The sequence below is a fragment of the Saccostrea echinata genome, unplaced genomic scaffold, assembly GCF_033153115.1.
Source record: "Saccostrea echinata isolate AGI-Se365-2 ecotype Australia unplaced genomic scaffold, CSIRO_AGI_Sech_v1 ptg000001l, whole genome shotgun sequence".
NCBI classification, from domain to species: domain Eukaryota; kingdom Metazoa; phylum Mollusca; class Bivalvia; order Ostreida; family Ostreidae; genus Saccostrea; species Saccostrea echinata.
In genome coordinates this window covers 31,147,666-31,173,308 of record NW_026889750.1, presented here as the reverse complement: position 1 = coordinate 31,173,308, position 25,643 = coordinate 31,147,666, and the positions used below count along the sequence as shown (strand labels likewise).

Sequence of the window (25,643 nt, the reverse complement as noted above, 5' to 3'; positions counted from 1 at the left end):
AATTTTTTGGGGTTACTCAATACTGAAGACAAAGAAATTCTTAATTTTGTAGGCAAATTTATAAAGGATAACACGTTATATAGTAGTCATATGTACTTTTATACATTGTATTCTTTTTAATCTGAAATAGTGTTGTCATAAGATCATCGTTAAAATGAGCAATGTCATTACTCTATTTTGTTATACTATCATATCTGTCTAATTTTAGGCTCTAAATTAGAAATAAAAATATTCAGTATTAAAGATATGAAATTTTTGTACTAGAGAGAGATTTGTCGACGCACGAGTTAACAAGTTTTACGCATGCGCAGATTTTGTTTACAAAATTTTTCTAGCAATTTTCGAGTCACGTGACAGATATGGCTACTGTAATATTTCTTGTCCTTGACAAACATATGAAATCAATAGATTACTCGTCAATTGACTTAAATAAGACACGGAAATGTTGGTTTTAGACTCAAATATCGTTGAACCGAGGTACAGTGACAAAGTATTAGCTTTAAAGCAGAAGACCAACGTTTGGCGCATACTGCCACGCAGTCCCAGTTTAACACCCATGCAAATTTGGTTGTAAACAACTTTTTAGGAATGGATGTACACGGTATAACTGAACTGCAAGACTTATGTGGATGATCTTGAAGATATTTTTGAACATGGTTTGTCCCATGGTGTTGTAATTTAGAGGCCAAGTAGCATGATGCTTTTCGTAACTTGAAAAATCAGCTGTCAGGTTGACGAAATGATGGAGCATTTCGATTCCGAGGATGACAACATCAGTCGTGCCAGCTCTAACAGATGGTCTCTTATGGCATTTGAGCTGCCAGGGTCAGATATACTAAAAACAGGATATCTGAAGAAATTAAAGGTACAAATGCATTAAAAATACGTTGTATACTACTACACGTCTTCACAGGATAATCTTGTGTTATTTTAACATCTATTGCATGTAAGATATTTCATACATAAAGTTGTGTAAAAATAGAGTATTTTTTTATTTGTTGTGTTTTCAGACAAAGAAGGATAAGTTTTTTGTGTTACGCTCCACCAGTAGTAGTGGCCCAGCAAGGTTGGAGTACCATGACTCGGAGAAAAAGTTCAAAGCTGGACAACTTCCGAAACGACAGATATTTCTTCATCACTGCTTTAATATCAACAAAAAGTCAGACACTCGCCAGAAGAACTGCATTGCTCTGTATTTGGTGGATGAGTGTTTTGCTGTGATAGTAAAAGATTCTGGGGAGATGCAGGTCTGGCTGGATTTGTTACTGGAGCATCAATATGAATACCTGACAGATGATCAACAGCCATTTCCCCACTACGGTAGCTATACCCTAACATGATTCATACCTTCTCTCACAGCAAAACACACACCTTAGAAATAAACTTCACATTTCACAGCTAACTTTCATTGCATGTTATATACAGTTAAACTTTGCTATCTTGAACACTGATATCTTGAATACCATGGATATGTTGAAGTGATTTGGAAGTCCCAACCACTTATTCTTTTAAGTATTTTACCCTCGATATCTCGAATCCTCAGATATCTCAAATTTTTTTTCTTGGTCCCCTTGAGTTTGAGATAACGAGTTTTGACTCTATATATATGCTCAGCTCACGTCAAACCCTCCTTTTGTAAAATCACCATTCTCACCCAATTACTCAGCAACAGCCTGACTGAGAAATGAGCAGTTCCTAAATTAAAGAAGAATTTGTAATATATAGTTGTAAATGTTGGGAGGATAAGAAAAAGTTTGACCAAATACTGTCTCTTCGGCAGTTTGAGCTGCTAGAAAAAAATGTTGATGTGCCATTGATGCTATTTTTGTACATGCATGTATTCCACTAACCTTGAACCTTGTCAATTAAATCTGTAATCCCCCCCCCCCCCCATTTCAAATAAAATTAATATCTTTCAAAATTATTTCCAGTGGGATCCTTTTGTGTATTTGATTTTCTTTCTCCCTGAAAAACTTTTAACAGAGATGTCTGTTAAGCAACTGTAAAGAAAGATGGGCAGGGTTGAAAATGAAGTAGAAATACTCGCTAAAAGCAACCATAAAATACATACCCCTAATTCTGGGAAATTCTTTCAAAATGCTACTTTTCCTACAGTTAAAAAAAACTGGTTCACAAATAGACTACACTAACATACAGAATTCTTTTTATTGGTTTTTAATTTCCATGAACAGTGTTACTATGGTTACAAGGAATAGAAATTTCTGTGAAATTCTGGTAAATGCTACTCTTCCTTCAGTTTTGGTCTAATAAAACTTGGTACACAAGTAGACTACACTAACATACATAATTCTTGATATTTAATTTTTATTTTGATGAACAGTGTTCTATGGTTACTAATAAAAGTACATGTAGTTTTAAATTTCTATGAAATTCTTTCAAAAATGATTCTCCTTGTACGGTTTTGATCTGATTTCAATAAAGATCTGAACACAAAAAGACTGCACTGGAATAAATAAAATTTCTACGTATTGGTTTTGGATTTTTAAGAACAGTGTTGCCATGGTTACTAAAAATAGAAATGTCTGTGAAATTCTTTCTACATTTTAGTCCGATTGCAATAACACTTGCCTCTGAAAAAAAAATTAAACCAAGGCAGTAATTTTTCTACACCAAATTTAGGTCCGAATATTGGCCCTTTCCCCTGTCAAAAATTACCAAGTTTTTCCCAATTTAATTTGCTTTTTTCCCAAAATAAAACCATGATGAAAAATAAAGACAATCATTGACAAATTCAAAGATTAAAAAAAAGAAAGTTATAAAATTTAATGTACATGTAGAACTGTTTCTAATTTGTTATTTTATCAGCAATAAATTGAATAAATGGTGTTAAAATTACTTGTATATATCACTTTACCTGTAAATTAAAGTTAACTAATAATCTTATTGATTTTTCCCAAGTTGGCACAAAAGTCGATGATTTTTCCCAATTGTAAAGGCCCAGGCCCCTTTTAAAAAATGTAGAAAAATCACTGCAAGGATCATTATATTGTTTGTTGCTGTTCCATAGTTTGATGCCCAAATCCTACTTTTTAAGCATAAACCAATAGAGCTACAGTCTCTTCAGAGACTTCTGGTTGAATGAACAGTATGATCTAGAAATGCTACTGAGGGATTCTGAATGCAAAAACAATATCAGTAATGTTCGTGTTCCTAGTGGAAATCAAGTGTTTTATTGATAAACTAAATTAATTAAGTGTTCAATTTATTGTTTTATTTATTAACTAAATCAATGTAAGATAAAGACATATGATTCTTTGCTTTCAGAAATAACACTTCCTCAAACTGAGAATTTACTTTCCCCAGGCAATTGGACAACCATTAATGTCAAACCCTGGGTAAACATTTTCAAGTACAGGTGCACAAGTGTTTTTGTAAAGTTTTGTTTATCAAATTTTGTTTATTTGGTTGTGACCTATAAAGTCTGTCAACCAGATCAAGCATGTTACACCATAGAAAAATAAAATTAAAAAAAATAATAATAAAAAAGCAACCAAAAAAAAAAATCTGCATAAATAATTTATATACTTTTCTTTTGATCAACAAGATTTTCTATGAGGCACAGCCAAAAATATCTTAACAGGTGTTTTTTTTTTCAACTGTTTAAATCATTTTATAGACTTGGTTAATTGTGTTTAAATACCAAATGTATTAGAGATATATCATTTTTGAATTTTTTTTCACTAGTACTTTAACACTTTACAAGTTGTAAAAAAATGTGACATGATCAACAGCATTGATTGCTGGATTATCCAGGGTTAGATTAGAGTGTGCATGGACAATCCTTTAGGCAATCACTCATTAGCATACACTGGATTATTCGCTCACCTGAGCTGAAAGCTCAAGTGAGCTTTTCTGATCACATTTTGTCCATCATCCATCTAGCTGTCTGTCCATCTGTAAACTTTTAACATTTTCTTCTCAAGAACCACTGAAACTTATGTGGACACATCCTCCGGTAGTGTGTAGTTTTAAGTATGTTCAAATCAAGACCGCCCGGGGTAGGGCAGGGCCACAATGGACAATCAAAGTTTTACGTAGGAATACAGAGGAAAAATCTTTGAAAATCTTCTTCTCAAGAACAGCAAAGCCATGATTGGTCATATTTATTTGGAAGTAACCTCAGGTAGTGTAGATTCAAATTTGTTCAAATCGTGACCCCCAGGGTAGGATGGGGCCACAATGGATGATCAAAGATTTACCGTTCAGTGCATAGGAGAAATCTTTAAAAATCTTCTTCTCAAGAAAAGCAAATCCATGATTGGTCATTTTTATATGGAAAAATCCTCAGGTAGTGTAGATAAAAGTTTGTTCAAATCATAACCCCAGGGGATAGGGTGGGGCCACAATGGATGATCAAAGATTTACATGGCAATACTTAAAAAAAAATCTTTAGAGTGGGGCCACAATGAATGATCAGAGAATTACAAAGGAATACATACAAAAATCTTGAAAAATCTTCTTCTCAAGAACCACTAAGCAATGATTGGTCATATTTATATGGAAGCATCCTCAAGTAGTGTAGAATTATATTTGTCCAAATCATGATTCCCGGGGGTAGGGTGGGGCCACAATGGATGATCACAATTTTACATACAAAAATCTTGAAAAATCTTCATCTCAAGAACCTAGGGGTGCAATGATACACTAACCTCACGATACGATATGTATCACGGTATTCAGTTCACGACACGATACGTATCACGATACATGACAAGGTTAAAGTCTTTCAAGTTTGTCATCGTATTTTTTTAAAACTTGACAGGGTTACATAAAATGTTCATATTTTTTAATAATAATTAAAATAAAATTTTGTTAACTTGAATTGGATTGTTAGGTAGATCTTTGAGTTTTGACAATATTCTAAACCAATGATGAACATTTACAGGGAATTACGGGGACCTTTCCTAATAATCTTCCTTTTAAATTGGAATGAAAAAGGAAGACATTCATTCTTTTATTTACGTAGAAAACCAGTTGTCATATTCCTCGTGTTAACACGTTTTAGTTAACAAGACAGTGAATTTTCATCAAAATACACATGTGATGAAATATCGTGTACTACCAAAGAATACGTTACGATCTAAAGGGTTTATCATTTGTCTTAACATCTATAACTTTTAATCACATTACGTCCTTCTCCGTGTTAAATCTGAGGTCTGTAAGATGCTGGAGATGAGTTTAACTTCCGTTAATGCATTATCGGCGACCTCACGTTTTGCGCGGAAGCCATTTTGAAATTGTAAAAAAGGAAACAAAACGGACGATTCGGATAATTCTTGACCGATTGAACCGAACCGCGATATCAGTTTAGCGTATTGTGAATTGAACCTTTGAAAAATATACCGGGATATACCGTCAAACGGTTTATCGTTGCACCCTTACAAGAACCACTAACCAATGATTGGTCATATTTATATGGAAGCAATCTCAAGTAGTGTAGAATTATATTTGTCCAAATTATGATGCCCAGGGGTAGGGTGGGGCCACAATGGATGATCACAATTTTACATAGGAATACATAGGAAAAACCTTCTTCTCCAGAACCACTGTGCCAGGAAAGATGAAACTTGTGGAAACATCCTCAGGTAGAGTTGATTCATGTTTGTTCAATCATGACCCCAGGGGATAGGGTGGGGCCACAATGAACTATAGAAGTTTTACACAGGAATACATAGGAAAAATCTTTAAAATTCTTCTTCTCAAGAACAGCACTGAGCAGAGGCAGGAATGGTCATATTTATATGGAAGCTACGTCAGGTAGTGTAGATTCAAGTTTGTTCAAATCATGACCCTCGGGTATAGGTGGGGTCACAATGGACGATCAAAGATTTACATAGATATACACAGGAAAAATCTTTAAAAATCTTCTTCTCAAGATCAGCAAAGCCATAATTGGTCATATTTATATGGAAGCATCCTCAGATAGTTTAAATTCAAGTTTGTTCAAATTATGACCCCTGGGGGTAGATTGGGGCCACAATAGAAGATAAAACTTCAAGGAAAAAATCTCTTTAAAAACTTCTAAAGCCATGATTTGTCAAAGAAATATGGTAGTATCCTTCAAGTTAGTGTAGATTCAAGTTTGTTCAAATTATGTCCCCCTCCCCTTAGAGATAGGTTGATACCACTCATAAAATACTGAACTCCTAGCCAAAGTGCTTAGGTGAGCAATGTGGCCCATGGTCCTCTTGTTTATCAAATGAGTCTGAATTGTTCATTGTTATTAAAAGCTTAATTTACAGATAATTACAAAAATGACTAAATGATGCCTCTGTATGTGTTATAATATTGCAGTAGGATAGCTTTAAGAGAAGTTTGGGAATAATGTAAAGAACAATTTTCTGCATTCAGTATAGACAGTGAGGAATTTTGAGTTGTAGTAGTGGATCCCCATCAGTCCATTAATGTCTTAAATCCCAGGGCTCCCCTTGACATTTTATCTAACAGTCAGTATGACTGGTAAACATTTTAATATAAATTCATTGATTTTTTCCTTTTAGCTGTACTGGTCAGAGACCATAAGATAAGAGCTAATTCCATGGTCCATAAACATTTTCATTTTTTTTTTATGAAGAGCAGAAAAGAAGTTTAAAAGTTAGCAATGGACATGTCTCTATATAATATTGACTAGTATCAGTTTTTAAATTGGTGCCTAAGAAAAATTTACCCGGTGACTAAAAATATGCATTGGCGACTTTTTTTTTTTGATAAGGAGCCAGTTGGGGGGGATGTTTTGAAAATATTTTCCGTTGATTTCTATAGTGAAAAACACAAGTTTTACCAAAATTATAGAGTTATCTCTCTTTGTTTTCCCAAAGAAGTAATGTTTTATAAAAATTCATATAAATATCTATATAGATATGAAAAATCATTCAAATGTGTTAACTTTTGAAAATTGACTTGGAGGTAGGCGGGAGAACAATACTATCGTTCGCAGTTCTTTTATCATCTGCCAGTTGAGGCCAGTGATATAAATTTGAGATGTTGGTCAAAATATATGATTTTCAACAATGTAAATTTTCTTCACTCCTTCAATATATCTGAATTTTTTGAAAATATATGTTGAGTGAGTGTTAAATTTGTTCTTAAAATATTACTTGAAACCTGAATTAGATATTCCTAGCAAATAATAGGCAGGGACGTGTTTTCTTTAGTAGTTGAAGTATTTCATTTTTTTTTATGCACCTGGATCGATAGTTCGGGGGCGCATATTGTTTTTGTCCTGTCTGTCTGTTTGTCTGTCTGTTGTCAACTTTAACCTTCACCATAACTTTTGAACCATAGGAGATAGAGACTTCATATTTGATATGCATACTCCACTAATTAAGTTCTTTCAAATGACACCAAGGTCAATGACCTTGTGACCTTCACTGTGACCTATACGCTAAAAATAGCTTTTTTGAACTTTGTTGCCACCGGGTGCATAGTGTTTCACAAACACATCTTGTTTTTTTGCTATTGTTTATTTTCCAAATAGGCTTTATTTCTTCCATAGGTTTACTCATTATTACATTTTAAGTTATGCATAGGTGATCTTTTTCTAATGAATGTTAGTTAGCCTGTAAGCAATAGGAATGACATGAAGAAGTCTCTAACTAACATGGGCAGTTTTTAACCTGTGAGATGAAATTAATATATATGCAGGTACATTTGGTTACAGATACATAATTATCTCACCAACATGCCATTGTACAACAAAGTTGCCAGCATGTTGGTTGTCCTTTGAACGGGCGAAAACTTTTTGTACAGCACTCCCATTGATAAATTTTACACTAAGCCAACTTGCTGCCAAGCCATGCATCTTGATCTACCTTTACTTATGTTTTTCTCAATTTTATCTTTTTCCTAAAAATTCAAAAAAATGAGCAGCCGGTTTTAAATAAAAAAAAGGTCTTAATGTTAATTATTATTAAATTGTTGTAAATGAATTTGATTTTTGTCTGTCAGTTGTAAATGAATTTGATTTTTGTCTGTCAGAGGATAATAAGAATCATTTTATCTTTTAATATTTGATGATTTACCAGTAAGTTATAGATGTAATTATTTCATTATCTGTCTCAGATTTTAGTTTCCTTCACGTGACTTGATGAAGTCATTTGTACTTTTCTATCCTCTACATATGGTTATAATTGGTGTTTGAAAGTGTTTATTTTTGTTGATCATGGCTTTATTAGAATTGAAAAAGAAATGTTTAAGAAGGTAAGAGTAAATCATCTTAAAATTGTTGTTGTTTTATTAAGTGAAAAATACCCACTGCAGTTATTTCATTTATAATGTATGGCTGACCTCACCTTTAATACCGGCCAGCTCAGTTGTATAGAAATCTATAGTTTTGCACAAAAAATAAGACATCAGATTTACATGAATTGTTATACATGTAAAATTTAGAAAAAAATTTAAGTAAAGGTGTAAGAATTACCACTGGAATCTTTATGAAATGCCTCCCTCCCCCTCCTCCTCCTCCCCCCCCCAAAAAAAAATAGATATATCTTCCTTCCTTTCTCCCTTCTTTTCTTCACTACATCAACAGATCCTTATATTGTGTTATATAATACATGTATCTTTCCTTTGACTTCAGATTATATATGGCAAGTGGAAATAAAACCTAAGGGACTTGGAGTAAGCAAGCACTTGTGTGGGGGCTACCGCTTTTGTCTTAAGGATACAGTCTGTTTTGTCAGGAATAATTCCAATAAAGTGGACTTTGAAATCCAGGTGAGTAGTCTGAAATTGCTGCTTTATCATTTCCAGATTTTGTCTGATTTGTAAAGTCATTTTTCTAAGATAAAAGGTGTTTATTAGGGCCCCGCTCTGTGGGCACCCTATAGTGATCAGTCTGTCCATCCGACGTTCTCTTGCCCGGAGCATATCTTCTCTCTCCTTGGCCCAATCTGGCTCCTACTTCACCCACAGAGCGTCTTTGGATAAAGGGTGTGCAGTGACCTTGAACCATGTTTCTAGGTCTAAGGTTAAGGTCATAGCAGAATTATATGAAAAATCCTTGTCCGGAGCATATCTTCTCTCCCCTTGGTCCAATGTGGCTCACACTTCACTCACAGAGTGCAACTGGTCAATGGATGTGCAGTGACCTTGAATGAAGTTTCAAGGTCAAGGTCAAAAATAGCCTCTCTGTTTAAATTCTTGTTCGTAGCATATTTCCTCTCTCCTTGGCCCAATCTGGCTCCTACTTCACCCACAGAGTTCCTTTGGGTAAAGGGTGTACAGTGACGTTGAACCATGTTTCTAGGTCTAAGGTTAAGGTCATAGCAGAATAATATGAAAAATCCTTGTCCGGAGCATATCTTCTCTCCCCTTGGTCCAATGTGGCTCATTGACTTCACTCACAGAGTGCCACTAGTCAGTGGATGTGCAGTGACCTTGAATGAAGTTTCTAGGTCACGGGTCAAGGTCAAAAATATTTTCTCTCTCCTTGGCCCAATCTGGCTCATACTTCACCCACAGAGTGCCTTTGGGTAAAGGGTGTGCAGTGACCTTGAACCATGTGTCTAAGTCTAAGGTTAAGGTCATAGCAGAATTATATGAAAAATCCTTGTCTGGAGCATATCTTCTCTCCCCTTGGTCCAATGTGGCTCATACTTCACTCACAGAGTGCCACTGGTCAATGGATGTGCAGTGAACTTGAACAAAGTTTCTAGGTCAAGGTAAAAAATAGGCTACCTTACATTTTCCTGTTTGTTGCTAAAAGCAGGGCCCTTTGAGATGGCACCATCTCAATGATATCTAGTTAATAATTAAAACATCAGTGAACCAGATGTTAAGTGCTTCAAATTCAAGAACTATATATACAGTGTATAAAAGCTGGGGGGGGGGGGGGGGGGGGAGGTAAGAAAAGGAAAAGGCTAAATGTTAAGTTAGTTAAATAGTGTTCAACCTTACATGACTATTTTGTCATGTGTATTTCCTTTGACAATGTGGACATTTTCTATTCTTTCACCATTTTTTGATATCCCTCTCTCGTACATATATATATATAATGTGTGACATTCCATAATTCAAACAAAACTGAAGATTTACCCTGTTTATGATTTCAAAATCTACCTCTTTAGTCTACAGTTGGTTAATTTTTTAGATGATGAACATAAGGAGATGTGGCCATAAAGAGGCATTTTTCTTCATGGAGCTTGGCCGCCATTCTCCAACAGGTTCAGGGGAGCTCTGGATGCAGGTGGATGATGCATATATAGCACAGAGCATGCACGAGGTGCTACTGAGGTGAGTAAATCATCACACAGTGAATTATTGTAGAGTTTCTTTATAAGATTTGCTGTCTATAGACCAATCATTATTAAATTCTGATAAAATCACTCAGTAGAGATATCAGTATGAAATCTGAGTTTTTAGCTCATGTGGAGTCAAAAGTGGTGAGTCAGGTATGATATTTACTAACCAGGTATCACCCCATAGCCAGTCACTACAAAACTACACAACAGATTTACCCCACCGATGACATAATTATATATTCAGGTGTCTATGGTTTGTGAAATTGTTTCTCCCCGATATAAGTTTCATCACTCCCGTACAGCGCCTATTATGACATCATGTTGTGCTGTGTAATATTGTTTTGTGAGTGTTTTGTGCAGTAATAACGTACAGACTGTTTTGAAGAATTTTAGTAAAGGGAGAAAAAGGTTCCATAATGTGTACTAATTACTGATGTTAATTAACTTTTAAATTGTCATCACACAAATGGTCAGCCTTGTGTGACACAAATGGTAAGCCTTGTGTGTATTGAAAATTAAAAAAGATATAGGAATTTGAGTTTTTTTAAGTGTTACAAAAGAACAATAGCTTTGTAATGACCCTTTACTGATTGACCATGTTTAAGTATTACACTCCCTTCAAGTGACAGACTTCAAGGATTTCATCAAAAAATCATCAGAGGTGCGTTCATGGTATATATGAGTAAACTTGACATCAATCTAATTAAAATCCACTTGTACCTCTATTGGTGCTAAGGTGCAGAAAATGTTATAAAGTTACGTGGTAGTTATGTTTTAATAAGAAAACTGTGTGGTGATGCTGGTTTTCAAATCTAGGGCCTTCTCCATCTAAGTGGGTACTCTGCTTACCAGCCTACCAAGACTGATGTAATTTTTATTGGATTTAGTGTTCTGATTTTTAAAAACTCTTAAAGTCTCATCTCCTGGCAATTAACCCAAATCTTCTTTACTTCACTTATTGTTGCATTAAAATTAAAAAAAAAATTGTAACATCAAAGTCCATAGAAGAGCTGTCTGTATCACCAGTATTTGTATCTAGGTTAACTTAGATTTTGAAACTCCTCAAATGTATCAATCAGCATCAGTCTCTTTAATGTCACATTATTAGGTTAAATCATCCACCGTTGAGAAATCAAGAGAGCTCAGTTCAACATGTGGCTACCCCATTGTCATATATGATCTGACTGACTCTTACGTTGTCCCCAGATCTATATATACTGCAGATGTTGCACAGTTAAAAGTGGGAGTTGCTTATTTTGATTGAATTGTGTCACAAATCATTTAGAGAACTGGACAGGTTCTCTATTGTAGGTACAAGTTTGGGGGTGGAGATAGAGGACCTGTTTCATTCTCTAAATAATCTTAAAACAGGTCTGTATCATATATAGACAAAGATAATTACAAACATTTAAAAAAGTGGATTTTAAGTAGGTCAGTATCCTCCTATCTCCCCATTCCTCAAAAGCAATGGGCCCTAATTGGGGCCTCAGCTCCATTCTTTTAAGGAATGGAGAGGTAACTTGGACATTAATTTAGAACCGTATTCTCTGTACTAAGCTTCCTGGAGCTTAGACAATTGCAAAGAGGCGACAGTTTTTGGTAGTCATGTTGAAATTGTGTCAAAAGTTAATTACTGTAAACCAACTTTTATTCTTGAGCAAGAAATTTCCGCAAGTTTCGCGACCCTTTTTTACTCGCAAATATTTATTGTTGCAAACCATTATTTGCCCATGTATTTATGTAGAATGTTGCATCGGTCGCGAAAATTAGTAGTCGCGGATGGATTCCAAACTGAAGAATCGCAAATAAAAGAGTTGCGAATAGTAATTGGTTTACAGTAAGTTTATGCCCTAACTCTATCCTTCAAAAGTTTTGTGGGTAAAATAAATTGTTCAAGACTGTCAGTCACTCTTTTCTGCTTACACAGATCAATGACATGGTCAATATCATAGAACATATTCCAATCTTCTTTGGTTTTGCATGTAAATCTTATGGATTTGGAAAACTCTGATGAGACAGTAAGTGAATGAAGGGGAGCTCTTATTCTCAGACAGTCAGAAAATTCTCTAGCCCGGGGATGCTTAATTAGCCCTTTCATGATAACTGCGGTACTACTCTTTTGCAGGCCAAAATATTGTTTGGCAAATTTTTTATTGACAAATGATTTTAAAAATGACCATACCGGTATATCAAACAATTGCTTTTATGTCATTTTTCACCAAACTACCGGTATATTATTTTGCCCTGCAGTATCTCAGTTATGGTGAAACAGTTTATAGGGAGAATATGGTACTATGTTATTGTATACCATATAAGTCTATAGAAAATGGAATTAATTTTTAGGGTTGTGATTTGTGTTTGTCAATTACTCTATTACTAAAAACGATTTGATTTTCTGATGAGATACCAGTCCTTGTGTGTTGTCATGGACAAGTGGTGATGACATCTGTGTAGGTGATAAGTGGGAGACAAATGCAATAGTTGTTGCTCTGATAGGAGGAGGTTGTATTTAGTGCTTTTCACTCTCAGATGATGAATAGGTGCATTATGCTAGCTGATTTTATATTCCACTCCATGACTGAAATAAAATTTATGTTACCAATGCATTTGAAATAGCAATAACATCCTCTTAAATACTATTCAGACATACTAGGTTAATAGTCTTTGTTCCAACTTAAATTGCTGTTACAAATTGATTTCTTGTATGTGGCTGAGGGGAAAAGGTAATTGTTAATGAATGAGCTTGTTTCCACCAATTGCTATGATTAGAACAGATATTGTGTACTCCTTTACATACTAGGTATATATTTCCATGGATTTACACATTTGGGTACAATATCCCAGAAATGAACCTTATTACCATGATTATGTGCCATAAATATAAGATCTCCCATGGTTTGGGATTGGATATGATTTTTTATCCAGCTAGTTGTTTGTTTTTATCCCCGAGCCTTGGTGAGCATTTTCAACCATTACTATGTAATGTTAACTGTAGGATGTAGTTTATGCACATGGTAGGGCATTATTACTATTTAACAATTTTTTTTAAACAAATCAAATTTGACTATTTAACATGAAAGTATAACAATTTACTTGATCAAGTTCATGCAAAAACCATTGTGATGTCACAACCATGAATATTATTAGTTATCCAGGTCCAATCAAAGGTGTACAGGGATTTACCCCGGGTTTTATATAATACACCCAGAGGCCGAAGGGTGTATGGAATACAACCCCGGCCAGTGCAGGGTAAATCCCCGTACACCCTTGATTGGACCTGGATAACAAATTTATTTCCTATGTACCCAAATAAATTCTTTGTAAACAAGTCGTGACGTTATTTGCTTTTTTATCATAGAGAAACTATGCATTGTGACATCACGTTTTTTACCCCCAGCTCAAGTCGGGTGTACGGAAATTTACACCCGACTTTGTAACCAATCAAAGCTCGTGTTACAAGCTACATAGGAAATAAGAAAATGATATGTCACTAGGGCTGGGACGATACAGCTTTTTGTATATCAATACGTATCACGATATTTGAACCACGATACGATATGTATCACGATATGTTGATTTGGTTATAAAAAATTTTTATAGTGAAATGAACGAAACATTTCTTCACAAATAAGAATAATTTATTCAAAGAAGTGTTATATCTGTTGTAAAACAAAATCATTTTACCCAAGTGGTATTAATTATTATGTATTTCATATTTATATTTTGCATATTTATTTTATATATTTAACCCAAAATGTTAAGAAAACAGAGAAAAACATAAGTCAGAATTTTTTTTGCGATATTCGATATTTCTTCATATGTATCGATATGCATATCATCTTCACATTGAATCGATATTATCGATATCTCGATATATCGTCCCAGCCCTATATATCACATTGTTTGATCTGTGCTGTGTATCAGTATTGACTTTCCATTTACTTATTTAGTGACCGTTTGAACCTGTTACTTAAAAGATACTTGAATTAACAATACTAGCCTGGTCTTTGCAATTTCTTAAAAAAAAAAATAATTGTATTATGTTTGGAGTGCTTGTCATTATCATTTATTTCATGTACATGTATTAAATATAAAAATGACAAATGTATGTGATTATCACAATAATATGGCACCATAAACTTAGTCAAGAGAGGAGACAGTTATAGAAATACCAATGTAAATGTGCATGAAAAAATAAATCTCAGTGTCAAAATAATGCTACAAAAAAAGTAAATAAAGAAATGAAAAAAATTTAAAAATCCCGCCAGAGCTAATAACATTTTCGAACGACCTATGCAATACCCCAAATAAAACCAGAAGCCCAAATAAAAAGACAGGTCATTATCTTGTAAGTTTGCCTTTGGCAAAAAGGCTGGTGTGGAGATGGTAATAAAAACGGCATCAAAGCTGAAGTTCTTGACAAGAACCACAATGAATCTGGTCTTGGTTCCAACAACACCAGTTATAATTTATATACAGAAAGTTTAGACAAGAGTGGCTCGACCACTAGCTTGGTTGACTTAGAAAACAAAGCTATCTATCATGATCTATCAAAAGCAAAACCATAGTGCATTTTGACCTTCTAAAATTTTCCTTGACCCTCATAAGTTATTTTAAATGCTCATAATCATTATAATGACTCTTTTTTTTTCTTAGATAGTGTAAACACTAGCTGTTATGTGTTAATTAGTTTTATAATACAGTTGAACTATGGTATCTTGAGCACCAATATATCGAATACCATGGATATGTCAAAGTGATTTGGAAGTCCTATGCACATATTCCTTTAGAATTGAGAGGTTTGACTGTAATTGACTTCTTCATTTGAAAATTGATTAAATTTTAGTGTTAAAAAAACTGGGATTCCATGATATAAAGCCATAGAGTTTTTCAATGATCGAGTTCCATATGCTGTATTACCATGAAAAATCTTATGCTTATGATATTTGTGGGGGAGGGGGCATTTTTTTTTTATTTCAGTTTTCTTGCCATTTTGAGCTCACTTGAGCCATAGGCCAGAGTTTTAAAACCTTTCATACATACATTTCCATTTTCTAACATGCACACAAAGCTTCCAACATAAGAAAACTTGGTTTTAATGAAGCCTAAGGACTGGTGTCTAAGAAGGAGGAATCACAACTGGAAGGAAATTTATACTTAAAGATGCTTTATATTTTCAATGATGCTAATAGCAATATTACTATTTTACTGTACTGTTGTGTTGTAGAATGGAAAAATTATGCCAAATTCTTATGCTACATAACGTAATTTTGCAGTGCAATGAGAGAGCCTTTTCGCTCTCGCAGTAACACAAGTTCTTCTGGTCGTCTTCGAGATGCAGAGATGGAGACTCATGAAAGTCGCAGCCGAGAGGGCAGTCAAGGTCAAGGGTAAGTGATGAATTTAGTGAATTGTAAGGGAGAAAGAAGGGGGGAGAGGTTTGTTTGGGAGATCTAAGTGAAGGAGCTCTGAGCTAATCAACAGCATATTTATTGATAGATTTGTTAAAAAAAAAGATTTTTGTTTAGGAGGTTCTTGCATGAACAATGTGTTTAAGAACAACTATCTGATTTAAAAGTACATGCACATTAGCTGATATCCATGCTCCTAAGAGAGTTGCTTTGAGCTGTTGCTTTTAAAGCTAAAAATTGATATTTTTTGCTTTAAAACACTTTTGACCATTAAAAGGCCAATGTGTCTTTTGTTTTAATTTTGCATCATGTCTAATTTGAACAATTTCTAATCTCTCAAACCATTTGTATCACTTTTTGCATGTATGTAATGTTTGTTTGAATTTCTTTCGATAGTTCACTTAGAAATAAGAAGAAAAAAGTACCTCGTCCTGGCAGTGCCCTGCCCCCTGAAGTTAACTCAATGCCCCAGATCAGTACAAGTCCTGCCAGGTGTGTATATAGGTGTATATACATATAGTGTGCATGTTCTTATCTAAACTGGTTGAATACATAAACACGCACCATCTCACACACACAAAACTCACATACACTCTGCTGAAGTAAGAATCGCTGGCTTTTTAAAGGATTTAAGGCTAACACTTCACTGTCATTATGTTGATGTAGATTACATTGCTCAAAATTGGTATTTGATTTGATTTAGTGTGAATCTGTGCAAAAAAGAGATGACATAAATGTCTGTCTATAAGATTAACTTGTTATGTTGTAAAGTGTATTGTCCAATATGTTTAGTTTTGTCCTGAGGCAATAGGGTGTGTCAATATTATGTCTTCTTTCATGATTTTCAGATATATATTATTATATATATATATGTCATAATTCATTTAACAAAACATACAGTCACATAAACTTATGTATTTAATTTATGCATTTTGCTACAGGTATTTTTTATACCCCCCGCAAACGAAGTTTAGGGGGGGTATATTGGAATCAGCTTGTCCGTCTGTCTGTCCGTCTGTCTGTCTGTCTGTCTGTAGACGAGATTTTGTCCGGACCATTTCTTGGAAACTGTTGCAAGGATTTGTCTGAAAATTTGTACACTTATTATTCGCCATATGAAGGTGTGCACCTGGTATTTTCATCATGATTGGATAATTTTTTTGCATTTTACAGGTGTTTTTTTTTCATTTTTAGCTCTACTGGTCAGAGACCAGAAGAGCTTATGCGATAGTAATGTGTCCGTCGTCCGTCCGTCTGTCTGTCTGTCTGTCTGTCCGTCTGTAAACAATTTTTCAAAATGCTACTCCTCCTACAGTTTTGGTCTGATTTCAATATAACTTGGCACACAAGTAGACTACGCTAAGATACATAATTCTGTGTATGGGTTTTTGATTTAGATGAACGGTGTTGCCATGGTTACTAAAAATAGAAATTTCTGTGAAAAACATTCAAAATGCTACTCCTCCTACAGTTTTGATCTGATTTCAGTATAACTTGGCACACGAGTAGACTATACTAAGATGCATAATTCTGTGTATCAGTTTTTGATTTCGATGAACGGTGTTGCCATGGTTACTAAAAATAGAAATTTCTGTGAAATACTTTCAAAATGCTACTCCTCCTACAGTTTTGATCTGATTTCAATATAACTTGGCACACAAGTAGACTATAATAAGATACATAATTCTGACTATCGGTTTTTGATTTCAATGAACGACGTTGCCATGGTAACTAAAAATAGAAATTTCTGTGAAATACTTTCAAAATGCTACTCCTCTTACAGTTTTGGTCTGATTTCAATATAACTTGGCAAACAAGTAGACTACACTAAGATACATAATTCTGTTCATCAGTTTTTGATTTCGATGAACACTGTTGCCATAGTTACTAAAAATAGAAATTTCCTTGAATACCTTCAAAATGCTACCCCTACAGTTTTGGTCTGATTTTAGTATTACTTAGCATACAAGTAAACTACACTAAGATACATAATTCTCTGTACCAGTTTCGGATTTTGATGAATGGTGTTGCCATGGTTACTAAAAATAGAAATTTTCTTGAAATACTTTCAAAACGCTACTCCTCTTACACTTTTTGTCTGATTTCAGAATAATGTGGCATACAAGTAGACTACAGAGATACATAATTGGTGTTATTGTTTTTTGATTTTGTTGAATGATGTTGCCATGGTTACTTAAATCAAAATTTCAGTAAAATTGTTTTAAAAGGCTACTCCTCCTACAGTTTTAGTCTGATATAATAATAAATCTTGCCAAAAAGAGACTAAACCAAGGATCATTATTCTATTTATTGCTGTTGCAAAGTTTCAAGTCCAAGTGCTACTTTTATCTTCCTTTATAAATACAACCAGTAGAGCTACAGTCTCATCAGAGACTTCTGGTTATTATGTGGTTTTGTCCGGATCTGTTCCCAGAGACTATTGCATAGATTTGTATGAAAATTTGTACACTTATTATTTACTATATGAAGATGTGCACCTGGTATTTTCAACATTATTTGATAATTTTTCTGCATTTTACAGTTGTTTTTTTTCATTTTTATTGACTTAGTCATTCTGGGTTCATGTCTAAGATTTGAGACATAGAATCTAGAACATCTGTACAAAAATGTGAACCACAGCTTAAAAGAACTCATTAGAACTAAAAAAAAATCACAAAGTATTAAAAACAGTTTTTACATTACACAGCAGATAGTGTAAATCCATTTGTCCCTTGGGAGTAATGAGTGGACATGCATCCAGTTAAAGATTAATTAATGAGTTCAGTGTGGGAAGCTGTTAGGGCATCTCTGATCAAGCAGGTCTTATCTATATCTCTGGGGAATTGGGCAGAAAGAAATAAAGATCTCTGTTGTCTAAGTCTCTAAATTGTAATTTATGTCTGTCAAAATACATAGTTACTGGAACCAGCCTTTTATTTTTAAAATGAGTTTGATATAAAGGTATTAAGATCAATTTGATTTTGTATAATTAATTATGATAAATTTTTTTTCAACAATCAATTTGCAGAGTGTCATGTCTCACAAAGATGACAGATAGTTGCGAACTATTTTTTCAATGTAATAAAAAACACCGTAATTATTAGTATTGATGTTTTATTAGGCTGCACCTTAGTTTCATTCATTAAAAAAAATATAATGAGCAATTAAATTTTCACTCTAAATGTTTAAGCAAATTGTGAACACCTCTCACATCTAGAAAACATTAGTGATTTGGTACCTTCTCTGAAAAACCCAGCGGGGGGTATTTGTCCCTTTTGGACAGTTCTAGTTTTTTATTGATTTTTTACATATATATTACATGTTGAGTTAGTGAATTGTATGGAATCTGAAATCAGAGATGGAAAAGGGGGGGGGGGATATGTTATCATTTGGGTCTCTCAGTATCTTTGCTCAGTTCCAAGTTTTCTTGACTTTGTCATGACTTGACATAAACTTAATGTTTTGGCCAAGTTGAAAATAAAAGATGTTGCAGTCTCATGCAAAGTCCCTGTCATTCTCAGAGGTCAAAGGTCAAGTAAAGCATTAGTTACAATTACACATTGGCTTGAAATATTTGAAGAGAAATTTTTTTTAAATTTTATTGGACAAGTACAGCATTAGATTTTTAAGACAGGGTCAATGATAACGATGAAAATGGAACATTTTTAGGTCACCTGAGACACTCAGATGACCTATTGCTTTTTGTTTTCGTCTGTCATGCATCATGTGTTAATTAACATATGAACATTTTAGCTACTTTTCTGGAACCTCTTAACCAATTTCAACCAATTTTGGCATATAGCATCTATGGATGAAGGGGAACAAAAATTTTAAATTTCATGGTTCCTGCCCCCATGGGTTAAATTAATGCAACCTTCAAAAATCTTCTTTACTCTGTGGCATCAAGCAGTCAGACTTTTTCCATGATTGTAATAAGCACTGAGCCCTCTAACAAAATTGTGAAATTCATGGCCCCAGGGTTAGGGGTTCTTCTGTAAGGGCAGGGCTCTATTGATTCATGTAGTGAAAATGCATTATTTCATTGAAAATCTCTTTTTTTCTGCTCCTTGAATTATAGGGTTCAGAGTACAAGGTTGTAATGAGCAAGGGGTTTTTACCAGATTTTATTATACCCCCTCTCCGAAGGAAAGTGGGGGTATACTGTTTTACCCTTGTGTGTCTGTGTGTCTGTCTGTCCATAACAAATTTTCGTCACAGTTTTCTCAGCAACTACTCATCGCAGGTGCTTGAAATTTTAGCACACACTTTGTTGAGGCATGCCATATGGTGGGATTCATTCTTGTACAAACCCGATGTCAACTTCCTGTTTTTCCGTGCATCTGTCCATACCATACAAAACAAATTTTGGTCGCAGTTTTCTCAGCAACTACTGATTGCAGATGCTTGAAATTTTAGCACATTCTTTGTTTAGGCATGCCATATGGTGGGATTTATTTTTGTACAAATCTGATGTCAACTTCCTGTTTATCCATGCATCTGTCCATACCATACATAAAAAATTTTGGTCGCAGTTTTTTCAGCAACTACTGATTGCAGATGCTTGAAATTTTAGCACACTCTTTGTTTAGGCCTGCAATATGGTGGGATTCATTTTTGTATGAATCTGATGTTAACTTCTTGTTCATCTTTGTCATCTCTTTGTCCATAACTGAACTTGTGTACATGCACATCAGAATGTATATTCACATCAAAGCGGGGGTATTACTAGTGAGCATTGGCTTACAGACTTTTTGTTGATCTTGTAGGGAAATATGTACACTACTGAGAGAAGTAATCCCCCTTTGCTATTTACCTATGATAATTAATGTAAATAATGTAATTTATAGGTCAATTGAATAAAGTAATTATACAAGAATTTTTAATGGATGTTACATAATGTAATTTTGATTCAATACTTTTTAATGATTAGATAGACATGTAAATAATAGATAAATAAAAATAAACTTCTGTGGATCCTTTACAGTGTTGTATTATACTCAGGTGACTGTCAAGGCCCTTGGGCCTCTTACTTACAAATTGTGTTATGTGAACCTTAGCACTACTGTTGGTGTACATCTGCTACAACTTTTATGTAATGAAATGCACTTAAAATGTTTTTGAAGAAAATGAACAGATTTTTTTTTTTCTTATTTGAATTCTATGCAATATATGTAATGTGGTTGGATTTTGTTCTATGACTGGAAGTGAGAATTGAAAGTGCTGTGCATTTTGCAGTTGCTATATTGATGAAAATGAAGGGCGATTTTCTGGCCCAGGAGTATATTATTCTCTCAAGCTTTCATTAATGAACACAATTGAGAATAAAAAAACAACTATATATAAAATAGGCATGTTTAAAAAAGAACAAAACAAAAAACACCCACCCTAGACCTCATGCATACTATTTTCATGCCCTGCCATGAATATGGCCAGGGGCATATACAGTAGTTTTTTTTGCCCCCCCCCCCCCCCCCCCCCCCCCAAATATTCTACACAAGTATAAGGTACTTGACATCTAATAACTAGACATATCTCTAATTTCATTGATAAAATGCTTAATAGATTTTAGAATCAGCAGGACAGAATAGTACAATAACTTTGGCCAAACACAGGAATTAAATATTTCTGAACAAATTGAATGATAAATAAAATGAGGATGTTACAAAATTTCTTTTTTTTTTTGATAGAATTCTTAAACATGTGGTGCTAGAAAAGTGATTGTTCATGCTGTTTGTTTGCATCATTGTACTTTAGGAGAGAAATGTTGATCTCTGGGATTGACCAGTCATAATTTGGAATTTCCAATGTCTGCAAACACAATAATTATTATGTACTTATATATGACGTACTTAAAGGTCACATACCAAGCACCTTTAGGACATTAAATTAATTGATCTTTTATCCACATGATCAGTTGGTTTTATAATCTGGACACTGTTAGTCAATACCATCAGTATGACATCATTATCATCCACAGTAACATCAACAGATATTTTGTTGTCTGTGTTGTATGCCATGCTTGCATGTATGTTTATCCCCAAGAGCTGTCTAAAGTAACTGTTCCTACTAAAGTAACTGTTCCTACATGTGTACCCTAAAGATTTAATAGAAAACACTAAAACTTTGTAGCTATTTTTTTTATTATCATTCATAATATTAAGATTTTTTTGTTCATCTACCAGGTACCAAAACATATCCATTTATTTATTGCAAATGCTTTGTAGTTAAAGTTCTTGAGTGAATTTTGAGATTTCATGATTATCCTTTGAGAAGTTTTAGAACAGTAAAACACATAGCCAACACACTTATAAAGAATTGACGCTTACTAAGAAGTAATTTTTATTCAATTTTTATTCCAAGTGGCTTAAAAATATATCATAAACATAATGGTTATAATGAATTATGTTTATAACGAAGCGATATTGTCTGTCTTTGGCACTTTGTTATATGTGTGTTTTACTCTTTAATTAATATTGCTCTTTCTTAAATTTCACTTTGATCTATATATTTTAGTTCCCACAAGGCTCCATCTGAATCCTTCCGTGAGCGTGGCCTGTCCAATTCAATGGAGCAGCAGAAACCTCGTCATGACAGTTTTACATATAAAAGTCCAGAATTGTATGGCTCTAGTCCAGGACCTGACTCAACCATTGTCAAGTAAATACTTAAATAATTGACAATGTAATCTTTTATACCAGGGTACTCTTTAAAGCAAGAATCTCCCTAAAGTACAGTGAAGCTAATTTCTCCTAGTTTAAAAACATATTATGAACTTGAGGGTATACTAAACGAATTATGTTTATAACAAATCATAATTATTCATTGCTGGCACTTTGTTACAGGCATATTTTACTGTATTTAGTTTTAAGCTTAAACGTGAGTTCTTGGATACAACTGTAGTTTGTATATCAGTTATACATATGGGTTTTTTAGTTTTCCTTATAAGGTTTCATATATTTGCTTACAGACACTTGGAGGTAAGGAGTCCTAATTCAGTGGAGAACACCAATTCCTATCTTGTTATGTCACCCACCTCACGGTCCATTTCACCACTCAGAGACCACCCAATGGAGAGATCAGGTATGGATCATATCCTTAACTAGTGATACAGGGATAGACATTAACTTTCAGATTCACTTGCCCTTCGGGCAAGTGATCTCAAACTTTGACTCGTTCGAATGCAAAACTTTGTTGCCCAAAATTAGGAAAGAATTTTTGAGGAGAAGAAAATTATTAATTACTGTAAATGTTATGATAAGAAAAAAATGTGACCGAATACACTACTGTCAATTTGGCAAGTTGAGCTACTTGAAAAAAATGTTGATGCTGCATCTGTACATAAATATATACTACTGTACTTGTGAATTTAACCTTTTAACACACACTTTCATGCAGCAATAACCCTCCGTTTCCTTTTAATAAAATTCATATTTCTTAAAAGTAATTTCGGTAGGATCCTTTTCTGAATCGTGACTTTCGGAGATAACTGTGAAGCAACGCTAAAGGAAGATACTAGTAGTTGCTACGAAACATACATCTTATCTTGATCAGGATACATCGTGTTACACTGTACTTATATTCTGTGCGTGAATAAATAATCTAATTTCCTAATAAGAAGTTAACAAAATTTTGTAAGATGTAGAGCGTATTTACTACGAAAGAAAATAACGAACCCGATGTTTAAATGAACGGTAAAGCATTCAATTTACTGTGCTATTTATAAATTAATGAAAACTAAATAAATATGTACATTTGTATGAAAAAAATTCACTTGTCCGATCGGACAAGTTCGTCGACAATTTTACTTGCCCGAACTGAGAATTTACTTGTCCCGGGCAATTGGACAACCGTTAATGTCAATCCCTGTGATAGCAGTCTGTCATCAGAATGATGACCCCCCCCCCCCCCCCCCATATGTATTTATCTAAAAAATATGATGTACCAGGGTAAATATTAATCATGGAAAATAAAAAAGTTACATAATCTTGGTTAATACATGTATAACCAAGATAAACAAAAGTTCAATCTGACAATTCTAGTCCACATACAGTCTTGCACAATCTTGTGTCAAGTCCACATATTAATCATGGAAAATGAAGATTTAAATAATCTTGGTAACAAAGATCTATTATGATGAAAACTTGGAAGTCCCTTGGAACAAGCATTCTGAGAGTATTGCATTAGTAATACTAGTCCCCAACTGGCAAGTGTAATCTGGTTCCCGTTAAGAATTGAAAATGCCATAATTCCGTCAAAAATTAATGAAGCGGTACGAAATGCAAACTTGATATTTAACTAATCAGGGTAAAGCCACATACCAAAAATCAGCTCAATATCTACAAGCGTTTAGAAGAAAATTGCGGAAAACCCGTAAAAATTGAAAAGGCCATAATTCCGTCAGAAATCAATGAAGCGGAACGAAATGCAAACTTGGTCTGTAACTCGTCAAGATACACTCACATACCAAAAATCAGCTCAATATCTGCAAGCGTTTAGGAAAAAAGTGCGGAAAACCAAGTGGGACAGACTGACAGACAGACAGAGGGACAGCTAGACAGACGGACAGACAGACAGACAGACAGATGGACGGACAGACTCAGAGGAAACCTATAGTCCCCTCCGGTTTCACCGGTAGGGGACTAATAAATTCAGTTGTTCAAAATGTTGTTTAGAATGTTGTCTAATACATTGAATTTCTGTAGATCTGAGCAAGTTTTACTGTATAGCCGTTTTATTAGGTCACCTGAGTCACTCAGGTGACCTAATGCTATCTGTTTTCATCCGTCGTCGTGCTGGTGTGCGTCGTGCGTAAACTTTTTCACATTTTCGACTTCTTCTCAAGAACCACTGGGCCAATTTCAACCCAAACTTGCCACAAAGTATCTTTGGGTAATGGTGATTCAAGTTTGTTCAAATGAAGGGCCAATCCTTTTTCCAAGGGGAGATAATTAAGAATTAGTGAAAAATTAATGACATCTTTTAAAAGTCTTCTTCTGAAGAACCACTGGGCCAAGAAAGATGAAACTTATATGGAAAAATCCTCAGATAGTGTAGATTCAAGTTTGTTCAAATAATGACCCCCAGGGGTAGGGTGGGGCCACAATGGACGATCAAAGTTTTACATAGGAATACATAGGAAAAATCTTTAAAAATCTTCTTCTCCAGAACCGCTGGGTCAAGAAAGATGAAACTTATGTGCAAAAATCCTCAGGTAGTGTAGATTCAATTTTGATCAAATCATGACACCTTGGGTTAGGGTGGGGCCACAATGAATGATCAAAGTTTTACATAGGAATACATAGGAAAAATCTTTAAAAATCTTTTCTCCAGAACCACTGGGCTAAGAAAGATGAAACTTATGTGCAAAAATCCTCAGGTAGTGTAGATTCAATTTTGATCAAATCATGACACCTGGGGTTAGGGTGGGGCCACAATGGACGATCAAAGTTTTACATGGGAATACATAGGAAAAATCTTTAAAAATCTTCTTCTCCAGAACCGCTGGGTCAAGAAAGATGAAACTTATGTGCAAAAATCCTCAGGTAGTGTAGATTCAATTTTGATCAAATCATGACACCTGGGGTTAGGGTGGGGCCACAATGGACGATCAAAGTTTTACATAGGAATACATAGGAAAAATCTTTAAAAATCTTCTTCTCCAGAACCACTGGGCCAAGAAAGATGAAACTTGTGTGCAAACATCCTCAGGTAGTGTAGATTCAAATTTGTTCAAATTATGACCCCCTTGGGAAGGGCGGGGCCATAATGAATGATCAAAATTTTACATGGGAATACATTGAAAAAAAACTTCTCCTCCAGAACCACTGGGCCAAGAAAGATGAAACTTATGTGGAAACATCTTCAGGTAGTGTAGAGTCAAGTTGGTTTAAATCATGATCCCTGGGGGTAGGGTGGGGCCACAATTGACAATGAAAATTTTACATTGGAATACACAGGAAAAATCTTTAAA

At 34.4% G+C, this 25,643-nt stretch overlaps 1 protein-coding gene across 1 annotated transcript in view; it reads left to right on the top strand.

Moving 5' to 3' along the window:
• Positions 1-351: 351 nt before the first annotated feature.
• The window catches only part of LOC133189411 (serine/arginine repetitive matrix protein 2-like), a 29,874-nt gene continuing 4,582 nt past the window's right edge, over positions 352-25,643 (top strand). The window contains exons 1-8 of the mRNA XM_061324791.1: positions 352-865; positions 1,011-1,320; positions 8,600-8,736; positions 10,112-10,254; positions 15,539-15,652; positions 16,070-16,165; positions 22,187-22,330; positions 22,641-22,753. Coding sequence (XP_061180775.1) covers positions 740-865; positions 1,011-1,320; positions 8,600-8,736; positions 10,112-10,254; positions 15,539-15,652; positions 16,070-16,165; positions 22,187-22,330; positions 22,641-22,753 — 1,183 coding nt within the window. The 5' untranslated portion in view covers positions 352-739. The remainder of the gene's footprint in view (positions 866-1,010; positions 1,321-8,599; positions 8,737-10,111; positions 10,255-15,538; positions 15,653-16,069; positions 16,166-22,186; positions 22,331-22,640; positions 22,754-25,643) is intronic.